This window comes from Dermacentor andersoni, chromosome 10 (assembly GCF_023375885.2).
Source record: "Dermacentor andersoni chromosome 10, qqDerAnde1_hic_scaffold, whole genome shotgun sequence".
Lineage (NCBI taxonomy): Eukaryota > Metazoa > Arthropoda > Arachnida > Ixodida > Ixodidae > Dermacentor > Dermacentor andersoni.
In genome coordinates, this window is record NC_092823.1 from 10,639,631 (window position 1) to 10,662,242 (window position 22,612).

General features: G+C 47.0%; 1 protein-coding gene across 2 annotated transcripts in view; it reads right to left on the reverse strand.

Annotated features, from left to right (window-relative positions):
- The window catches only part of LOC126519703 (sphingosine-1-phosphate phosphatase 2-like), a 367,121-nt gene that overhangs the window by 166,373 nt on the left and 178,136 nt on the right, over positions 1–22,612 (reverse strand). The window contains exon 5 of one of the 2 annotated variants that reach the window (XM_055065385.2): positions 13,536–16,360. The exons of the other annotated variant lie outside the window; for it this stretch is intronic. Coding sequence (XP_054921360.1) covers positions 16,217–16,360 — 144 coding nt within the window. The 3' untranslated portion in view covers positions 13,536–16,216. Of the gene's footprint in view, positions 1–13,535; positions 16,361–22,612 lie in introns of those variants that run through there. 2 annotated transcript variants of the gene reach the window in all.

Sequence of the window (22,612 nt, forward strand, 5' to 3'; positions counted from 1 at the left end):
CGGAGACTTCAGTAAAACATGATGGCCTCTGTTAGCCGCTGAAAGCTGTAAATAGAGCATTAAAGTTTTTCCTTCGTTCCTTCCAGCCCGAAGCACTGTCCAAAAAGACACCAGCACTCAACAGCGTGAGCCTAGCCGATCCGCGCGTTGGCGATGCGGCTGGGCCGCGAGACGCGTCTTCTTCTTCACACAGCTAAATCAAAGGGTAACCAAGTGAAACCAAGAATTAACCAGGCCAAACCAAGCTTTCGCTTTGCATATCCAGTGTTAGCTCAGCTAAGCCGCAGCCAATTTTTTCGTGGAAGGGGCCTGGACGACGGGAGGGAGGGAATTATCTGCTCAGCCGGAGGTTAGTGAACTATCGTCTCTCTGCAAGAGAGAATAAAAGAAGCGGCAGAAAGTAGCGCTCGTGTGAAAGAAATTACAAAATGGAATAAATATATAAATAAAATAACAAAAGAAAGGAAAAAAAGCAACAAAAAAGCAACACACCAAGCAACCCAATGAAATATAAGTAACTGTTGTTGCCTATAGATTGAAATTTAGCATAGCGAATAGCACTTAGCTATTTTTCATTGCAGCGTTCTCAACCGAGAAGGAAATGCCGTCGTCCCGGACAGCGATAAGCTCAACGCGCGGTGGAGAGCGCTGCAATACGATAACGCACTCACGTGGTCTCAATTCATATGTGGCGGGCTTTCTTTAGGCGAAAGAAGTCGCCACGCAGTATGTACATCGCCACAAAAAATTGGATCCGTCGTTTCTGAATCCCTTCTACAAGGCAACGAAACGCAATTAGCCCTAAAGTGAATATGAAATTTTGGCATAATTGATCTTATTTAACTAAGCGGAATACAAAAAAAGGAGCGCCACACGACGGCAAACGATAGGCCGTTGATTTGATTCAGCTGCGGCTAACCACTTGTTTAAAATCCTTGGTCCAAGTTATGTGAAACATCCTGTATAAACCCTGTTTAACATACATAACACCCTGTGTTAACCCCCTGTACACGTGCATAATGAACGAGAAGAAAGGAAACCGAGGTTCCCGGTTATTATTGTCAAATCCTAAGAAGCTGATAAACAATGGTTGGCTTCATACGATATATATATATATATATATATATATATATATATATATATCACCCCTGGCATGATGCTTCATTTGTATAGTGTAATACTGGCTTTTGCCACAAAATGGACGGCACAACGGCAAGGTAAACGGCGATATAAAACTTCCGTTGCCACAAAGAAAACTTCGCCGAATACGGCCTTCCAACTACAGCCAGTTTTGTCTCACCAAAACTGCAGAATTTGGGTTCGGCAGATGTGGTTGGAAATAGGTTGAGGCGGGGCTGCATGGTTTCTTTTTCAACCTATGACTTCCAATTTCATCGTCAGCTAGCGAAATGCTGGCTACAGCGGCGAATCAATTCCTTGCCAAGTTTATCAAGAAAAAAACCCAGCACCTATCAGCGAGCTGTGCCAAACCCATGGCAAGTAGGTAAAAGGAGCTTCAAAAAGAAAACAAGCTCAGCGGGGCTCACATGTTACGACGCAAGAGCGAAATCATGGCGAAATGTACGCGTGACGTTAACTTTCCGCAGCACTGCAATCTCACATTTCGCGTGATTTCGCTCAGCTTCCGCTTTGGAACCAAGACGCAAGGAACCATTCCGTTACCTCGGTCTTTATGTGTGGTCGCTTCGCAGCCCTCACCTTTTCCAATTGTCCGCTTCATGTGCGACGACACAGCAGCGGTGGCACCTTCATTGCAGACAGTATCGCGTACCCAATATCTTGAGACTTGCATTCCTCTCTCTCTCTCTACCCTACCTGCTGGTCGCGGTTCAGGTGTCACGCTATCCGTTAGGCAGTTGCTGCGGCCAGCAGCATTTCTGCTTCCTTCCGTCAATAAACAGCCATGTCACTAATGATGTCAGTCAGTCGTGAAGCGCGCGCAATATGGCACCGCTGTTTGCGTCTGTGTTTCCGTGGATTTGCAAAGCACGTGCCGCATGGTGCGTTTCTTGGCGTCGTTGCAAGTCATTCACGAACACGTAGGCGGGCATGTCGAGCGCGTATGATTCTAGAAAAGCCTTCTAATAATAATCGTAACTATAGTGGTTCCGAGAGATTAGCACTACTTCACCTCACGAAGCCTTAATTAACACTTGCGAAGCTCTCTGGGAGAGGGAAGCCGAGAGGGGAAATGCAGCTTCGTTGCATTGTCCGAATGAGTTCGTCTGTAAAAAACACCTGCAGGGGAGCTGCAACAAGACATCAAGGAACATTTGTCAAGTCTAAAAGAAGTGTTCAGACACTATTTTCGTGCCATTACACCAATTAGAACGTACATCTGAAACTTGCCTGCAATCCTTTCCGGTCGACGATCTTCCTGATGACATAAAAGAGGGACTTTTATGTCCTATCAACAACACCACAGGCAAGAAGGAGTTCCAAGAACAACAACAGTTAATCAACTCTTACTGCTGTACCCGGATGCTTTTCGTTTTCCCCAAGACAAGTCATTTCTCCTTCAAAATTCACCATCCTTTCTCATCAACTTACCTGGCTCAAAGTGGTAACGCGAATCTCGAATCAAGGCCCAGAAACAGGTTGATGCTGAATCAGAGATGCAGTGTGCCTTGGGCTACACAGACGCATGTATTTGTTTCCTTTTATCGAGACAACTGACTGCGATAGTTAATGAGACGTGGCGTTCAGGCAAAGTTCCCATATTATGAAAGACGGCCAAAACGGTCTTACTACCAAAACCCGGCAAACCTCTCAGCATGGACAATCTGCGCCCAATCTCGCTTACGTCGTGCGTGGGTAAGACCATGGAGCGTGCGATGCTTAACTGTATGAAGCCTTACCTGGAAGAGAACGAGATATATCTTCGCAACATCATTGGCTTTCGTCAGGGGCTGGCGACACAAGACGCTATGAAGCTAATCAAAAGCCACATACTCGTCACTTACAACGATCTCAACCAGCATTTCAAGTTCGTCAAGAGAACCATGCCGCTACCGCACAAAGACCTCAATAAAGCACAAGAAGTCACGTACAAGCGGCTTCAGACGGGCACTTACCCATGCCCGGCCTTCCTGCACAAAATCTTTCCGGACGCGCACCTTCACAGTGTTTGTCGCTACTGTCAGGATATAGCTAGCCTTGCTCACATGCTCTGGGGTCGCCCCCTGGCGCCGGGGGCCACCACCACCAAGGAAGAGTGGGACCGAGCTCTACGCAGCTAGGCTCTGGGCTGTCCGCCGGGCCCGCGACGCGCGGCGGAAGGGCATGGCCTCTCTGTCCCGACGTGGGAGCGGCCCGCTGCGCACTGATCGTGCTCACCGACGGGCCTCAAGAAAGTTATTCATCCATCCGTCAAGACAGCAAGTACTACATCCTTCTCAATAGACGGTAAAATCAATCCTTGTTAAAAATAATTGCCCAGCATTTTTGGTACCTAGATTTCGGTACATACATTTACATTGAGATGTAAATATATCTGCGTCATTGAAAAAACTAGACTTACAAAAAGCTTATGAAGGTGGGGAGGGGTGGGGGGGGGGGGTTGATGGTAGGTTTGCTACTATTGAAAGGGGTGATGTACTGGAAAGGTTTGAGAAACACTGCTTTATGGTCATGTGGCCAATGCCAGTTCGAATCCTTGCACCGAGGTGGTTGTATATCAGCATAATTCTAGAGAAGTTGTTTATCGTAAAAGCATTTAACGTTGCAGAAGCAAGGTTCAGCAGATTGCGCTCCTTAGGTAATATTGATCAATGCAAAATTTAACTACAAGGCCAAATTCGGCGTCGGTGTTACTTAAACCTGACTTTTTTTTTATTTTGTAATTATGTTTGAATAACCTTACTACGCTCCAGATTATCAGCCACGAGCCATGATTCCAGATAATGGAGTAGTAGTGCTAAAGCTAACATGCCTTGCACTTTATTACACTCTTAACGCTATGCCCAAGTTGAATTTAACATGAAGGTTTAGCTCAGGATAAACTACAATTTCTTTGACGCTGCCCACATGAAAATATTGGAGGACGCTTAAGCTTCGCCTTCAAGAGTGGAAAGCGACAGCGTTCCCGTCGACCCGCCAAGGGGTGTAAGACAATGCGCTACGGCGCAGCGATCACTTACGAGGCGCCCCGCATCGGACTTTGCATCCACCAATCACACGGTGAGCGCCGAGCAACGCAACGTTCGGCGCGGCAACGAAACGTGCGCCTGAGCAAGCGGAACGAACCAAAGAACTCGGCAGCCAAACGTCGTGATCGGCAAGGACAAACGAGCCGCGACGCGCCATGAAGGCCGACGAAATCATGGGGCTGACGCCTCGATGGGATCGTCCTCTATCTCGCTCGGGAGCACCACGCAGACGCATGACTCCTCGGAAGCAGCTCGGCACACATCGCAGGGGACGCTTTCCCACCAGACGCGCTGCGGCGCAGCGATCACGTCAGAGGCGCCCCGCATCGCACGCTGCACCTAGGAATCGCGCTGTGAGCGGAAAGAGGAGCCGCGTCGCCTAAACACGAGGGTTTGAGTGACGCACGCTGGACGTTGGAAGGGGAGAGAGCGAGAAAACTTATTAAACGCAAGGGTAGTGGGGCATCCTCGCACCGTTCCCCGCATGGCCCGAAGGGGAGAAGCGGGCGAGAAGCGCGCCACATGTCGGGGCAGCGCCGCACATTGCGAGGAGGGGGTCTTCTGTGTTTGCCGCAAGATGGCTCTGCGTGTGCGCAGAGCGGAGAAGGAATGTAGCGGAAACATCCTTCGCTACTCGTGTAACTGGGACTTCTGTAAGTTACAGGCTCATAATTACCGATATACACCGCAGTATAACTTTCTACGGCACGTTTTTAAGGCAACACCGCATTCACTAGAAGCGCTTTTGTACCGATTTCAAGCAGCGTACTCGTGGCTGAGTGGTAGCGTCTCCGTCTCGCAGTCCGGAGACCCTGGTTCGATTCCCACCGAGCCCATTTTGCAAGTTGTTTTTTATTTATGAAGTGACTCCCGGGATTTATCGCTCACGGCCAACGCCACCGACGACACCGGCTTTTCTACGACACGAGCGCCTTAACGCTGTCACGTTAAAATGCATAAATGTGGTTCACTCAGTCCTAAAAAGGCTCCACAAGAAGATAGGGAGCGCTGCGTTTGGGCCGGAGTGAACTGCCTTGCGGACTGAACGGAACTGCTCTAAAGACCCTTTGTATTCTCTAGTGAAATTCTTCAAGGATAATGAACTCAGCCTTTTGCAGGCAGATAAGATAGCCGACTTCGTAGTATTGTGTAGAACCATGTATAGAGAGAAGGCAGCACAGGCGGTGAACAAAAACTTCGTGGCTGTGAAAAAAAAGTAAAAAGATAATTAAGAACAAAGCGATTGAACTTTGTAAGCGCCTATATCTGCAAGGACTAGCCAAAGATATAACTAAGAGCGAGAGGGGGCTTTAAATGTTTTCTTTTCCGTTAAAACGCATAAACTCGAAGCTCCATTCCGTACCATTGTGAGTGAAGCTGGTACCTGGCAGCATTGCGTAAATTGCTTCAGAGAACTTTGAATAGCCTCGTAATAAGTGATTCCTTTCTTACAAAAAGTTCAGTGGAAGTAGCCCATTTTTTTTTCGAAGGAAATAATGACATAGATTATGCTTTTTCTGTTGATGTAGAAGACCTATTTTATTCAGTGCCCTATCCGGACCTGTTTGCCTCTCTTGAAAATTGCATAGACGAGAGCGGCCCGGTGGCTTTCCGAAACGCCGCTAGAATCACTGTTGATAACTATTTAGTCCTTTTAGCATTCTATCTCCGGAGCACTTTTATCTTATTTGACGAGCAACCTTACCTGCAGAGGAAAGATATGCATAGGGTCTTCATAGTCCCTATACCTTGCAATAGTCTTTTATCATCTATCGATCGCTTTCTACACGATCGTTTTAACCATTTTATTAATGACAAAGTCCTTAAAGTGTTTCGTCACATGGACGACTTCTTATTGGTTTTAAACAAGCAGTGTTCCGTTTCGAATGAGGCTACAGTGAGCAGTGTTTTAGATGATTTTAGAAACCTGGGGAAAGGGCTAAGTTTTACTTACGAGCTGCGGGATAATGGTACGCTTCAGTCTTTAGATTTACAGTTAAAGTTTTCAGATGGGCACATTTGTTGGGCTTACTCCCCTCGTGGGCAAAAAGGGCTCCTGCTTTACAATTCGGCCCACTCAAAGGTAGTGAAAAGAGGCATCGTCAACCTCTGCCTGGAGTCATCGCTCCGGAAGTCCTGTGTGCAAACTAGTTCGCTTTTGAAATAGTTGAAGGCTGGCGTAAGCAGGGAAGAGTCGAAGGGAAAAGAGTGGCCTATAGTGGTCCCCTACATCCATAAAGTCACGCACAGCCTGAAAGAATTCGCTAATCGGTATAACGTACAGGTGGTGTTCTCCGCTCCCCAAAAGCTTGCCCAGCTAAGCCGTCGCAAAACTTGCGAAAGCCAAATGCTTGGCTGTCAGAAGAAGCATGATCAGCGTTTCGTAAAGTGTGCCACAAACGTCGCATATGAAATTCCTCTGTCCTGCGGGAAATCCTACATTGGACAGACCGGGCGTTGTGTGAACGACCGGCTTAGGGAGCATGCAAAAGGTATAAAAAATAATGAAGGTGAGCGACTTGTGGATCACTGCAGGGAGTGCACCGATTGTTTTCCACGGTTCCGCGATGCGAGGATTCTGGGTAGAGGCAGGCATCAGACATCGTGTGAAACACTGGAAGCCTTCTACATCAAGAAAGCCGGTCCGAACTGTGTTAGTGCCACATCGGTTTTTCTTTACGAGGCTGACCTGAAGTTTCTATCGCGCCTACTTTGATAAGACCTTTTACTCCATGTTGCCTTGTATGCGTGCGCGTGCGCGGTGTTTTAGAGGGCTATATATGTCGAGTGCTTTCACCCTCATTAAATAGTTGAAGTAGCTCCCGTGGTGTCGTCGACTTTCTTGTGTGTGTTGTTGTGGCACAAAATCTTTTTTTTAGGACGTAATAGAGTACCGGATCGCGAACTTTTCTCTGGAAAAGCTGCCAACTTCTCGAAGAGCCAGAAAGGCTGAATCAGCTCATGTACATTAGAAAAATAATGCGATCAGGGCTGTCCTTACTGCAATTCTGCTGCTGTTTCTGAACCGCTTTCCTCAGTTGCACACAACAGGAAGCAGTGGTTCTCTAGGAAAAAAAAATTTTTTTTACATCTCTTTACATCTACTTTGACGCCATGTTGGGTATGATACTTTATACCTAGGCGATCCAATATTTGCCTACCTGTTTTAGTTTTGGACAGGCGTTCGTATTGTGCTATTCGTTGTGCCTCGATTAGCTCATCCAGTGTATTGTGGAGACCTAACTGCAGTAGTATATCGTTGCTGGTGGTGATCGAGAGTCCGATTGCTTGCTTGTAGATTTTTCTGATTAAGCAGTCTAATTTGTATTTTTCTCACGAGTACCATCGTAGGTACGGTGCCACGTATACTATTCTGCTTATTATGAACGCTTGGCTAGTCGAATCAGATTGCCTTCTTTCATTCCACAATGTTTGTTGGCTATTCGTTTAAGTAGCCACATGATTTGAGAAGTTATATTGTCTAATTTTCGTATGGTATCTCCATTGTAGCCGTTACTTTCAATGATGACGCCCAATACTCTGATCTTGTCAACCTTGGGTATGGGCGCACCTTCTGCCGTAGTTAGGTGAATTTCCGAATTGTATCGTTCCTCGTAGGTGCGTGGTTTTCGGCCACGTCGCGACGGTACATAAATGAGGAGCTCAGATTTCTCTGCCGAACACGCCAGTCCGGTTCCTGCTAGGTATTGTTCAACTGCTTCTATCGCACGTTGTAATGTGTTTTCAACCTGTCCATCGTTGCCATTGCTCACCCAGAGGGTGATATCGTCAGCGTAGATGGTATGATTGAGGCCATCGATTTCCTGTAGCTTTGCTGGTAATCCAATAAAGTCCAGGTTAAACAGCATCGGTTATATTACTGAACCTTGGGGCGTACCTGCGCTTCCAATCTGTAGTTCTTCGGAGTTAAGGTCTCCTATCTTTATGTGTGCTTTTCAGTTGGTACGAAAGTCTCGTATATAACTGTATACTCGCTGGCCTAGGCCTAGCTCATTTATTCTGTTTAGTATTGTTTCGTGGGTAACACTGTCAAAAGCTTTCTTTAGGTCCAATCCTAGGATAGCTTTGGTGTTCCGACTTGTGTTATCTATAATTTGATGCTTAAGTTGGAGCATTGCATCCTGTGTGGACAAATTTCTCCGGAAGCCCAACATTCTAGGGGGGACAACGTCGTTATCCTCGAGACAGTTGGTCGGTCTCGTTAGGACAACGTGCTCCATGAGCTTGCCCACACGGGACGTGAGTGAAATGGGTCTCAGGTTCTCCAACTGCCTGGTTTAGGTATTAGAATAATCTGGGCCGTTTTCCATTGTTGTGGTATTGTACCGGATTCCCAGCATTCGTTCATATACTTGGTACGTTGTTCTAGAGAGGCATCATCGATATTTCGGATCGTCTTGTTTGTTATTCCGTCCAGTCCCGGCGCGGATGTAGTGTTAAGCTTTTGTAGAGCTGCTCTCAATCCCGCCTCGCTAATCTCTTCGTTTAATTGTCTGTTTTTGGTGCCTGTGTAAACTGGGTGAATTGTTGGCTTAGCCCGAGATAAATGCCTTGCGGCTATCTCATCGATAAAAGCTGCTTCAGTTTTGTCATATGCATGTAAGATTTTGTTTGTGTTTTGTCTGTACGTGGCTTTACTTTCCTAAGGATTCAAAAGGTGCCTGAGGAAGTTCCACGTTCTGGACAATCCTAATTCATTATCCATATTGGTGCATGTTGCTTCCCATTGTTGGTTACAGAGCTGTTGCGCGTATGCTTGTCTGACCACTGGTTTTGTGGTCCCCATGACTTCATACGAGATTCAATGTCGGTGAATTTTGTAGCGATTGTGTTAAATTGCTGTTGTATTTGCGTCATAATAGTCTATGTAACTTGCTGGGTAATTTCCGTACCCATGTCTTTAAAACGTGTATCTATGTTGTCTAGTTTGTTTTCTTGAATTTCAATTTTGCTTTCAAGTTCATTCTGTCTTTTCTCAAGAGGTTTAACGGACTTGGTCTCTTTAACTGTGATCGTCTCGTTAACGTCCGTGGCTTTGCGCTTGGCTGGCGTGTTAGCCTCTTCTTCCATATCTGCCTCTTTTTCCTCAATACTATCTAATGTTTTACCCCACCCGTTTTTGAGAGTCTTCTTCTTCAAGAGCGACAATCCGCTGATGATGTTCTAGCATCATTTGTTTCATCTTTGCTAGTTCTTTTTCTAACTCTCTATTTCTAGTGTTAGGTGCAGCCTCTGCCCGCGCGCGCCCCGGAAGCTACGTCAGCCCAGCTCACCTATGATGGGAGTCCGGTGGTGTAGTCGCCGGTAGTGCCCTTGCTGTTGCCAATGGTCTGTGGTGGCTTGATTGGGCTGCCATTGCGGGGTCGGGACCTTGACCTTGACCTTGATCGGTTGCCGGAGCGTGATCTGCTTCTGCCTCTTCTGTTCCTGATGGCTGTACTTGGTTTTCTTTGTTTATCGCCGTAGTTTTCTTATTCCACTTGTTCCTCTTTCCGGGCACGTTCCCATCTTCGTCTTTTGACGAGGTATGGGATGCGGTACCTTGCTTGGCATCGTTTATTCCCGGTCGGGTGGTCTTTTCCGCATAGTGGGCATTCTGCTTTGCATTCGTGGTCTTGCTTTGGCTTCTTGATGCCGCAACTCTGGCAAATTTTATCAGTAGGATTGGGGCATACGTTCGCTCGGTGACCAAGTCTTCCGCATTCGTAACAGATGTCAAATTGTTTCTTGTAAAGTGCGTATCGAACGAGCGCAGCTCCATAGTTCACATAGCTAGGGACGTAATATCCTTCAAAAATGACGATTACGTTGTTTGTATTGTCCATACGCTTGGCGTAGAGGACGCTGGGGTTGCGTGGAGTGACCAGCTTCCTAACGATGTCTTCCGGGCTTTCATCGGCACAGGTACCTCGGATGACTCCTTTCGAGGTGTTCTCCGGTGCTGCGCGATAGGAACAGACTTCATATTCCTTGCTACCAATGCTCAGACTGGTTATTGCGACGTATTTTTGGGCTCTTTCTTTCGATGGTGTGCTGAGGACTAAAATGTTCTGCTTGTGGTTGAGGCAAAGATTATCTTCTTCATCCGCTGTGCGTTCAACATTTGCAGCACGTCGTACGCTGCAAATGCGTTCTGCACCGTGTTCGGTCAAGTTGAGTCCGCCTCTTGGTCTAATAATGATCCTGTAGTCGTCTACTGGTAAGTGTGGCATGCGGCTTGCGACGATTAATTGTCGAATCTGCCGATTGCCCATTTCTTGTTCCAGGTAGCTTCGTGATCTCGCTGAAGTGGTGTTTTATCACTTCGATGATTTCTTTTAATTTCGAACCAATGGCCTTGGTCCAATTCTTCTGGTTGAATATCTTCGCCGTCTACGCTTACCACCTCCATGTTCACCGTAATGGTCGTCGAGAGCCGGGTAGAGGGGTTTTCTCCGGCTCTGATCATGGCGTTAGGCTCAGCACGTCAGTCGCCGTGGCTGGTGATACATGGCGACGGGAATGATCTCGCTAGGCTTAGGCTTCCCGGTCGGCGTGGCAAACTGTTTGAAATGGTTTCTGAAAATGGCCCACCTTGTTGATTAGGTGCCCAGGTGATCCTTGGGTCTTCCTGCTTCTTCTGAGATGTGAATTTCGTAGTTCCAGTCGAAAAAACGCCGGCAATCATTCGAAGTTTACGGAGCCGACGTGAAACGCATCCGCTTTCCGTCGTCTTCTTCATAAATATTTTTTTTCTTCCTCTTACACAATTCGTTCAAAAGGACACGCTGCACGGTATCCAGGTTGGGAGCAGTCGCCGCCTCAACATAACGCAGGCACCCACTTGATCGCCACCGTCTTCAACTTCTTCATCGCTAGAATTGTGCCAGCTGCTTATACGTGCACACTCAGTAGTAGCTTGTTCTTCCGCAAAAGCAAATACTCATCCTGTGGCCGCTTTTCCCATGGTCCCCGCGGCCCGCATCGTAATCCGCAATGATGCCCTCAAGTTGACGCGGCTTCTGCGACGCGTCAGTCACGGCCCTGAAATATGTCAACAAATCCATCTTCTGGCGGCATGCATCCCGCAGCCAATATCTATCGAGTGGATCCCACGCGACCTTCTAAGCTTCCAAAGCCGTGCGGATTCTGCGACCCGTATAGCGACCTTTCCATCGTCACTGCCTCATCTCTTTCACCTAGATGATGCCACCCTTCTTTTAACAAGAAAGGAGCACCTCCGGCGCCGCACACGTGCCTTCATACCTCCATGTGCGGTAAACCTCCCCCGTGGCCTTACCCGTGCAAAGGAGGTTGCGCTTCGGAGGATCCGGGTCAGGGTTGCCCTCACTCCTGCCGTGACTCGGAAGTGGCGGCAATTTCCCCTGTTATATCCTCGCCCTGGGTGTCCAGTCTGCAAGTCACGAAATGCTGAAGCCAACATCCACTACCTGCTATGGATTTTCCCTGCATTCAAACCGACAAGGCTCCGGCACCTCGCAGCCGCGGGACTTTCGCCGCATCCTAGCGATTACACTGCGTGGACGCAGGGACCACATTATCGATCCCTCTTGGACTTCAGTAAATCCGCAAATCTTTTTTCATTCATTTAATCGTCCTTACTCACCCCCATCTCATACCCCTGCATGCCCCAAGGCATTTACCCTCGCATTAAAAAAAAAGGAATGCCTCGCCATCATTTGGGCTGCAGCAAAATTCCGTCCTTACCTATATGGCAGGCCATTCAAGGTCGTCAGCGACCATCACGCGTTGCGTTAGCTAGCGAAATTAAAGGACTCCTCAGGACGCCTGGCGCAGTGGAGCCTCCAACTGCAAGAATATGACATCACTGTAATCTACAAGTCCGGACGAAAACACTGATACTGACTGCCTATCATGCGCCCCCATTGACTCTCCGCCGCAGGACGACGAGGATGAAGACGCCTTCCTTGGAAAAATAAGCGCGGAAGACTTCGCTGAACAGCAACGGGCGGACCCGGAGCTAAAAGGCATCGTCGAGTATTTGGAAGGGAACATCGACGTTGTCCCTAAGGCATTTAGACGAGGACTGTCTTCGTTTTCAATTCAAAAGAACCTACTCGTGAAGAAGGCCTTCTCATCAGTCCGCGCCAACTGCCTTCTTGTTGTTCCCTGAACACTCCGTCCGGAAGTACTGCACGCGCTACATATGACATGCGACCGCTGGTCACCTCGGATTCTCCCGGACGCTATCGAGGATACAGGAAAGGTATTACTGGCTGCGCCTGACCGCCGACATCGCCCGTTACGTCAAGACATGCCGAGAGTGTCAGCGACGTAAGACACCACTGACAAGGCCAGCGGGATTACTACAGCCGATCGAAGCTCCTTGCCGACCGTTTCAGCAGATGGGGATGTATTTGTCGGGATGCTTTCCAACGTCAAGATCCGGAAATAAGTGAATCATTGTGAAACCTCACCCGTTTCACTGAAACTAAAGCTCTGCCGAAAAGTACCACAGCCGAAGTGGCGAAATACTTCGTCGCGAACATGCTGCTGCAACATGCTGCCCCAGAAGTCATCATCACCGACAGAGGAATGACCTTTACAGTGGAGCTCACCCAAGCCATTCTGCAATGCAGCCAGATAAGCCACAAGAGGACAACTGCCTACCACCCACAGACGAATGGTCTCAAGGAGCGCCTGAACAAGACCCTCGCTGACATGCTAGCAATGTACGTCGACGTCGAGCACAAGACGTGGGATGCCGTCCTGCCGTCACGGCGGTGCAAGAAACATGGGTCACGCCGTTCAAGCTGGTTTACGGCAGGAATCCTACGACGACCCTCGACGCCATGTTGCCGCACGTCACTGACGAAGAGAATCTTGACGTTGCCACATATATCCAGCGCGCCGAAGAAGCCCGACAGCTCACCCGCCTGCAGATGAAGAACCAGCAGAGAACCGATAGCCGACACAACCTTCGGCGACCATATGTCAAGTACCAGCCCGGCGACCGTGTTTGGGTTTGGACACCGATACACCAACGAAGACTCGGCGAGAAGCTTTTACGCCGCTGTTTCGCACCCTACAAGATCATCCGCCGCATTGGCGCACTCGACTACGAGGTCGTGCCAGACGGCATTACGCTATCACAACGACACGTCTCATGACATGAAATACAGTAGAATCTCGTTATTAAATTTCACGGGACCGCCGAATTTAATGCGTTAATTTGAATTATCGTAGTACTGAAAAAACCAATAATTTCATGTCAGTAATGTAGCACAACAAAGAAAATTACATACCTTTGCAGCAGATGCACGTGTTCGTACGTAAATACTAAACGAGAACGCTGGGCACAGTTTAACTACAATTTATTGCTTGGAGAAGTCTGTAATCTTTTTCTGGCGAATAGACAGCAAGTGCTGCAGGACGAACGCCTCCACAACCTCGACCTTCCTCTGAACGTCATCGGGGACATCTTTACAGCGCCTGAGGGATGATCGCATCTTTTCTAGAAAGACGAAAACATCCGAGCTGGAAATAGTCTCTTCCTCTTCGCATGTTGATTTAGTGCCGGCATCGTCTTCGTCACTACTGCAATCTTCTTGCTCACGCACTTTATTCACGACGTCTTCGTTGGTGAGCTCCGCGGATGTAGCCGCCGCGCTGTCGCAGTGAATGTAATCATCGAAGGTTACTACGGTGTCGACGGGGAGCTTCTCGGTAAGCTCATTCCACAGTTCCGGGTAGAGCTCCTCTGTGTCCTCTAGTCTTGTGGCGTAGCTGAAGCCTATAGAAGCCTTTTGCCAGCAGTTGCTGATCGTGCTTGCCTTCAGGTTCCACCACGAACCTGGAAGCATTTCTGCAGCTTGAGGAATGTTTACCTGTATGGGCAGCTTCAGTCGAATATTCATCAGGAGGCGCTGCACAAGACGCTTCCGAAATTCGGCCTTCACACATCTGATGATGCCCTGGTCCAAAGGTTGAGCAAAGAAGTACAATTCGGGGGCATTGCTCAATCGCACGTTCACGATATGCGCCGAGCAATTGTCAACGATGAGGATAATTTTTGTCTTTCTTCTTCGCTGTGTCATCGAGCTGCAGCAGCCACTGCGTGAACAATTCTCGCGTCATCCACGCTTTTTTGTTGGCTCGGTAGTAGCAAGGGAACGAGACGTTTTTCAAGCAGCGCGGCTTAGCAGACTTACCAACAACTAGCGGCTTGAGTTCTTCCGTGCCCGTGGAGTTGCAGCACAACCGAACCGACACGCGAAGACGTGATTTCTTTCTGCTCTTGCACCTGTCACCATTGAAGTTCATTGTTTTATCAGGCAACAACTGATAAAATAACGCCGTTTCATCGCCGTTGAAAACGTCGTCTGGAGAGAAAGACTCGATGATCTCTTGAAAGCGCTCGTCCCGCCAAGCAACCGCACTCTCAGCGTCTGCTGCCTTTTCTTCGCCACAAGCAACCTGCCACGCAATGTCATCCTTTTTCCGGAAGCGGTAAAGCCATTCGGAAGTTGCTTCAAAACCGTTGATGTCCAAGATCGCCGCGAACTGTAGCACCTTCTCTTGAATAATCGGGTCTGACAAAGAGACATCGTTTTGTCTGGCATCCTTAAACCACGTGGGGACGGCGTCGTCGACGTTCTGGTAGTTGCCAAGCCGCAAGCGTTTTCTTGAGGGAGCCAGCTGTGACTCTCGATGCAATTTCATGATCTTTTACCGATCCTTGAGCATCGTTGCCATTGTTGAAGGGGGTATATCACGCTCCCTGCACAGGTCGGCTTGCTTTCTTCCAGCATTCAGCTGCGTCAAAATGTCCACTTTTTTTTTTTGAGCGATAACTGGCGTCGCTTCTTTTGAACGCGGGGGCCAGGAGAGCTCATTGTCAGCAAAGCGAACGCACAACACAATCACAGCACCGATAACTTCGCAGCTCCTGCCTATCGCTATCAACGTGGTGACGCTAGGCCTACGACGTAGTAGCAGAGTCCGAACCATAAAGTTTCTCACTATAACACCTCATAGAGTTAGTAGAACAACTCTAGAGGAAAAGCTGGGCCGGAAAAGTGGGAACCTCTAGGGCGCCGCCCTGTTGCTACTGGTCAATGTGGCCAGCGCAATTACTATTGAAAGAGCTGAAAACAACTACAGGTCACCGTATGCTTTGTCATCTAAAAACGCATACCTGAGGTTTTATGAAGGTGGTGGGTTAATATTAACTTTACAGAAAGCGATCACTAAGTCCGTGACTTATGTAAATCACGAACTACGCATTCATTTAATAAAGGATGACGCGAATTTCGGTTTCGAATCTGTTTTTTTCGACGCGTAGTAGTTTCGTACAGTTTAGGTTTGACATGCGATCGCGCGTCGACATCGGACGCTATGGCACACTCGTGCCTTCTGTGCCACCGAAGCCCCGAAGTGCCCAGGCATATACATTCACATGTAAGTAAACGAATGTATCTCCTTGTTGAGAATATCACGCGAGTAGGCAGCTCTTGTGGGGCATCACAATCGTTTGAGAAGCGTCACAGTAGAGCATTTTTCTACATGCGGAGCGGCGTTTTTATTTGCAGGTTTCCCTTCAGTAGGAAATTGCTGGACAGGCGGACCAGCGCACCGGAATTGTACTGGCGAAGCCACAAGCAACTCAAAGAATCTGTTTAATTGTTGCACTTTGAACAATCATGCTTCTACAAAGGCCACAGCAGAAAAACAGCCTGATGCCGAGTATTTCTGTGCCACGAAGTAATCAAGAGGCGAGTGCCTAATGCGGACGAAATCGAGTGCATCGAGACTTAGAACGACAGAAAGCTGAGCTAGTTGGTAAGGATTCGTTATGCAAAACAGAGGTGAGGCGTGCAGACAGGACACAAGAGTAGAGAAGTGGGCGGCGCTCGTGTTGCATGTTTGCTTGTAAATACTCTATTCTTGTGTCCTGTCTGCACGCCTCACCTTCGTTTTGCATAACGAGTGTATCAACCCACATATTAATAGCGTAGGCGTTTTATTAACTGTGCAATATTTTCAACACTTCCTTGCATGCCATTTCATATGGAATATCTTTTTTGGTCACAAATTTGTGCAGCGAATCTATTTGCATGATCGACTTCGGGCCTGTAGGTCCGTTCACTTGCACTTGATGCTGAGTCTTTTACATGTATCCATAAACTGCAGATATGCACATCAGATCCCTGCGAGCATTTTCAAAATTCAGTTATTTTAGACACCAGGCACATATGCAATACTGATATAATCTCAAATACCACTAAGCAGCTAGGACACATTTTTGTTGACCATACTCGCAGGTAAAATAAGTAGATTATGTGGACAGCTCCAGCTCATTTTCCTTAAATCAGTGTGTACAAGGGGTATGCAAAAATAATTTTTTTTCTCGCGCACCGATTCTTTTGCTGTATAAGCAAGAGAACCCACCACGTTAGTGTAACGTATCTTGTACATCACACTAATAAGTGCTTTAATTTACCAAGTGAGATGAGTTACTTTTATGGATCATTCAGTCATATCACACTGCAAGCTGCATTCATCAATCTTCAATTGGATTTCGCATGAAACATGTTTCCCTTTTATGCAGATATGCAATGCAAGCCCTTCCGTGTGTTCCAAAGGTAAAATTTAAGCTCGAAATTAAAGAAGACATTTCTAGTCAGAAACAAGCAAAAATGGTGAATGCAGAGTATCAGAAGCCCAAGGTAGAGAAATTATGAGAAGTGTCGAATGATTTTAAGGAAAGAATGGTATTTGAAGATGCAAGATTCTTTAGTGGAAATCAAGCAAGTCAGTATAGGTAGAATACTCTGGGAAATTATGCGAGTAATGGTATAGCACACAATGGGTCAGGAAATGCGTTGTTTTTCTGAAAAACTAAAGCTGATGACTGTCATATCATGAGTCACTGCTGTTTGATAAATTCAGAAACAAACCAAAAAGCAAGCCATGCAAAAATAAAAAAAAACTATTTAATGATGCTCTCTCCACACTGGGATAAATAATAAGAAACGGATCACGTCTAATGTGGACATATCAGACACCTTGTGAAACACTAAAGGAAAAATTCAGTTTCGAGCTATGGCACTTGCCGCATAGATGTCGCCTTGCACCAATAGTAATAGTTACCACTGTATCTAGAAATTTAAAGCATTCATGCAGACAAGGATTATTCTTTATATTTTTGGCTACCACTTCAAATGCCTCCACTAAGTGTTACAATGCTGCACGCAGCCATACTAAGGATCTCACAGCAACACTTACAGGTAAACAGCAAAAGCAGTCAAAGTGCTGGTGTATTCTGGACACTGTCTTTGAAAACTTTTAGGCAAGAACAGTGCAAGAAACAGACATAAGAACTGCATTTATTTCTATAATTCTCCATTTGAATGGCCTTTTCTTTTTCCTTCGACAATGCCTTCGCCTAGCCACAGCAGCTCCCTCATACAGACTCCGCAAGCCAAGAGGCCGTGGAGGCAAATGCAGGTAAGAGGCAAGAAGCAATAGCACTAGTATCGACATTCATCTAATTTCTTTCTTTTTCTTTCGTTTAGACAGCGAGCACACCTCGAACAGCCACCTTGACTGTGGGTGTGTCACCCTAGTCGCCAAGGAAACATTTGAGGGAAAGCGACAGGCAATGTGAACAGCCACTTCTCCACGTAAACAATACTCTTTCTCTCGGATGACTCCTACGTTCGCCACGCCAGCACACTTGTGCACAAAGATGCCGCGGAGGCACGTGCAGGTCAGAGGCAAGAAGCAGTGGCACTGGTGTCGACATTCGCCTAATTTCTTTTTCTTACACTGAGGCAGCCAGCACACCTCGAACAGCCACCTTAACTGCGGGTATGTTAGTAGATTCCTGTTGTACATATGCTCATAATAAACTTCAGTAAACTTGAACTTGATAATAAACTTGAAGGCAAATGGGACATTGATGCATTGTTTTTTTGAACATTTATTGTACACATACAATATATGTTATACTTTGCAGTGCTACAGAGCGTATTTTGAAGCTTCCCCCTATATTTTGCACCTTTAATTACGTATGTATTGTGTGGCCCTCAATTCAGTTCATGTTGTAGCAGATGTTTTGTCTGTGTATCGCACATTGGCTTAAGCTCGTGATATCCACATACTTCTCTCACATATACAAAATAAAGTTCTATGTAGTCCTCAGTGTTACAACAAAAAATGAAAGTAAACAATCCGATCGTGGAATTGTGTTTATTACAGCCATTCCTATGACAGTTACTGACAAGTTGACAACTTGAACTGGTCAATCCGTCCATAGCCTCCTCTATTTTTCAAAAATAAAGGAGGCTATCATCCATCATGGCAAGGAATTGTATGTATACATAAAAAAGGGGGGGGGGGGTATGTGTGTGTGTTTGTAGTGGGGGGTATAACAGGATTAGGGCGGTACGAAAAAAATGTACCAACACCGTCCTCTAGACCCATTCCGTTAAGGTACCGTAATAAAGCGTATTATGCATAAAGTTCATACAGCCAACTCTGATATTACTACACACGCCAGGCGACGCGAGCTACATTTGCCATGACGCATTCGCGACTGCACCGGATGCCCTCCATATTATTCTCATTAATCGTGCTAACTGCACCGAGGCAAAAGAAAGATCATGGGCGCAGGTGCCTTTAAAGTATCTCGACCTTGCGAGGCACTGCTGCGCGTGCCAGGGGAGCTGTCCCTGCGAACACTCCCTGGCACACACCTGCCTCGGCGGCCCCAACCTGCGTACCGTTCTGCTTCGAGCTTTGATCCCCCCACTGTCCCTTGGGTGCCCTGGAGTTCCTGTGCCACCTGCTTTATTATAATCTCAGGTGCTCTCCTGAGACTTCCGTTTGTCGGCTACATGTGCCCTACAGCTGGATCAGTACTTATAATAATAAAGAAACCCTATCTATCGTCGCTACGATAGATCGCGAAAGCGGCTTTTACAAGATACCGCGCCTGTGCGAAGAGAATTACGGAACGCCAACGAAGAATCTGACCACAGCTTCGAGCTCGTAACCTCGTCGAGTACGTGACACTCCTGCAACAGGCATGACCGCTGAAAACCGCATACCACCGGAAACTTCAACAGGATCATCCCTCGGTTGCATAACTGCCACCTGTACGGCAAACATGGACCACACCCACACCGTCCCGCAACATAGAATAAAGAACCAACTTATAAAGCCCAAACACACGGCTGCACGCACACATCACGACACTACTAGCGAGGCGCCATGCTGCTACGCTGCTACGGTTGCCGGATTAAAACTGACTACTGTCACCAAGTCTAGCAAGCGTCTCAGGAGCTGGCAACCTCGGCGCGTAGCAACATGGCGGCGCTCGCGTGCGTCTATTTGTCGTACAAAAATCCCCCACGTGAACTGATCCTAGGTGCCTAGGGACAGCATCGTTTAGGGATTTTTGAGAAGGCGCGATGCTGGCGCCGAGCGACGCCGTGGCGTGTTCGTCCTCGGCTTGATCGTTCTCTGTACCGCGCGGTGTTCAACATTGCTCATGTAATCGTGCGTGCGTTGCTTCTGTGTTGGTTGCAGGTTCTGTGTTACTTGGCGGAAAGCCGTGAGTAGTGGCGGTGCGGCAATGCGGCTTTGGCCTCGATGAGCTCTGGCACTACAGAATCTGCGTTGTGTGACCCGTGCTGTCTTGAGAACCCGGCGGTGGTGACAATTGAAATATCGAAGTGGCCTAGCGCCTCGGCAGCGAAGTTCTGCGAACCGCGATGTGGCGTCGCCGTGTCCGACTTTGCTTAACGGACATCGAGGCATGTGCTGCTCGCTGCAAGTCATGTAAATGCAACTGCGTCGACCGCCCACTGTTCAGCGCTGAATGTGTGTTTGGTGTGCTGTGCTTGAAACGAGTGGTGCAGCCGTGCAGCGGGGGTGGCGGAGGAGCAGAGTGGCTTACGGTTTGCGCGTTCACAGACATGTGCTCCGGTCTTGGTCTCATTAGCGGCTGTCGCGGGATTGTGGTGTGCTAGCTCCTAGCCTAGTATGAAGTTTACGACGCTAACACACAGCATGTTCACGTTTTTCCGCGCTATATGTCATTTGCATGACGGCCGAGTTGAAAACGAGACGTATCTCTGTGTTCTTTGCGTTTGTGTGCTGTAAATTACGTTCTATTGTGGAAGTTCTGGGAGTCTTATTACGCAAGGAGTGCGAACGTAAACATAAACACATATGTGTGTCTGAAATTTTGAATTACCCGTAATACCCTTTACGACTGATAAGTGGGCTACACGGCCTGTGTGAATCAGCTACCGTATGTTGCGACGCTCTTTCGTGTGGTAGAATGATGCATGGTGCGCGTTTATTTCTGTACTGTTGTAAAAACTATTTGTTTATTCACTCAATACAAATGTACGGCTTCTTCGCTGCGGTACAGCTTAGTTACGCGGTGAAGCATACTAAAAGTGGGAGGGGGCCGCTATCAGCCAGCATATAATGTCCACTTAGGCGACCTGAGAGGTGCGGGTGCGCGAGTGTATAATTAAAGAACTCTTATTATGTCCAGTGACAGTGCAGATCATTAACTGTAGCACCAAAGTAGTGGACCACTACCAGAACAAAGGCATGTAGTATGCCCATCTCAATTCTTGTGCTTATGCCAGTCTTCTTTTTTACAGCAATAGCTGCTATGGGCTAACTCCCCTGGTTGTTCTGATGTCTACTGGTGTTGTCACTCGAATTCCCAAATTTCTTGCTAGAATATTGCAAATAATGTTCTCATTGTGCTGTGAGGATTCAAACATACGATCAAAAGAGTGGCAGTCCACAATTCTACATTTCAGCCACTCTGAAGGTACAGTCGGGGTGAATACTGATCCCGGAGAGCATGATCTAGCCAACAGGTGCCTAGATTGGCTAACACCTGCTCAATGTCTGCGTACTGTATATAGAGCTGGCATCCACACCTTCAAGTTCTTACACATCACCTTCCCACTTGTGAAGGCAGTCCTATGTTAAGTTTTCTTCTTGCATGTGATGACAATGATTGGGTGCATCTGCTTCATTAATCTTCTAGTGCTTGGCTTCTCAGATTTACTGGATGGAGCTGTTGGTGTCTTGTCTTCCTCAAGCAAAGCGCGAGACATAGCAATGCGTAGCCCAAATATAGATTTGAGAAAACCAAAACGAATTCAGCAGTAAGAAGCTAAAGGGTTGTTTTGGTGTAGATCAGTGGCTAAGTCCGGGTATGAAAGAGGAGGAAGAAAAGCCAAGTCTTTCCGCTTTAACACTGAGGCACAACTCCCACAAATAAATAGGACTCTTACTTATTTTACTTTTTTAAGGAGATTACCGACTTGCATTGGCAAGTGTTCACTTCAGCAAACACTGCATGAAGTAAGCTTCCTGTGCATATTTCACCAGCTACTGCATCATTGTTTCACATTATGAGTGAAACTGCAATTTTCTTTATGCCACAACTTGCCCAATTTTGTGTCTTGCAGTGGGATGTTAGCAGTGCTAATAAGGCACCTAAATACTCATGAATAGTAATAGAGAAAAAAAAAGAAAGCAGTGGCTTTTTGTGCGTAGACTATGCATACACCTGGTGCTCTTATGGTCATTTTTTCCCTATCCGCTCAGCCATTCTAAACAAGAAAAGTTTATACACAATTAGTTTATACACAGACCACAACTAAACCACAGGTATCGTTGGTAAGCAAAGTATATTTATTCGGTGACATTTTCTGCAGCCCTGCTATTGAGCTTTCCTTCCTTCCTTTTCAGCTGTGCAGGTTCATTAAGAAGTGATGATACAGTTTGACAATTTTAATCATTGAAAGACTTAGCGAAACCTTTTTCGGGTTGTTTTTTCTTGGTTTCAGACTCTGCACATTGCATTTTAAGGCATGTTTTCTGTGTTTGTTGCTTTTCCTTTATGGGTAGGGCATGGCAACATTTTTTACACCATTTCAAGTATGTGGTGCCATAGACTGTTCTTAGATGAAGTCTTGCCCTTTCATTCTGTACAATATGATGTCGGTTTTTTTGTGTCCAAGGCCGTTTTACAGCGCGATTGTAGCATTTTCCTAAGTTTTGCCTCTGTCACCCAAGCTTGAAAGATTGCTACCCACTGGTGGTGGCATGACACATGTCACGTTTCTTTTTCAATAAAAGGAAGTCTGTCACTTATCCTGTGCACTGGTTGCCTTTTGTCTCTTTGAATTGCAATTTGTTGCCTATATTTGCTCTTTTGTTGCATTTCAGATTAGGAATGGCTATCATAATTGACATTTAACCATATTGCACACAATGTGGATGATATGTAATTGCAATATATGGCCACCATAAATATAATAGAAGTAAATAATTCAATAATAGTGCCTTTGCATGGTGGTGCAGCCATGAATTATGGCTATAAGGTACCAGCGCTGCAGATAGCACTGCTTGTGCAG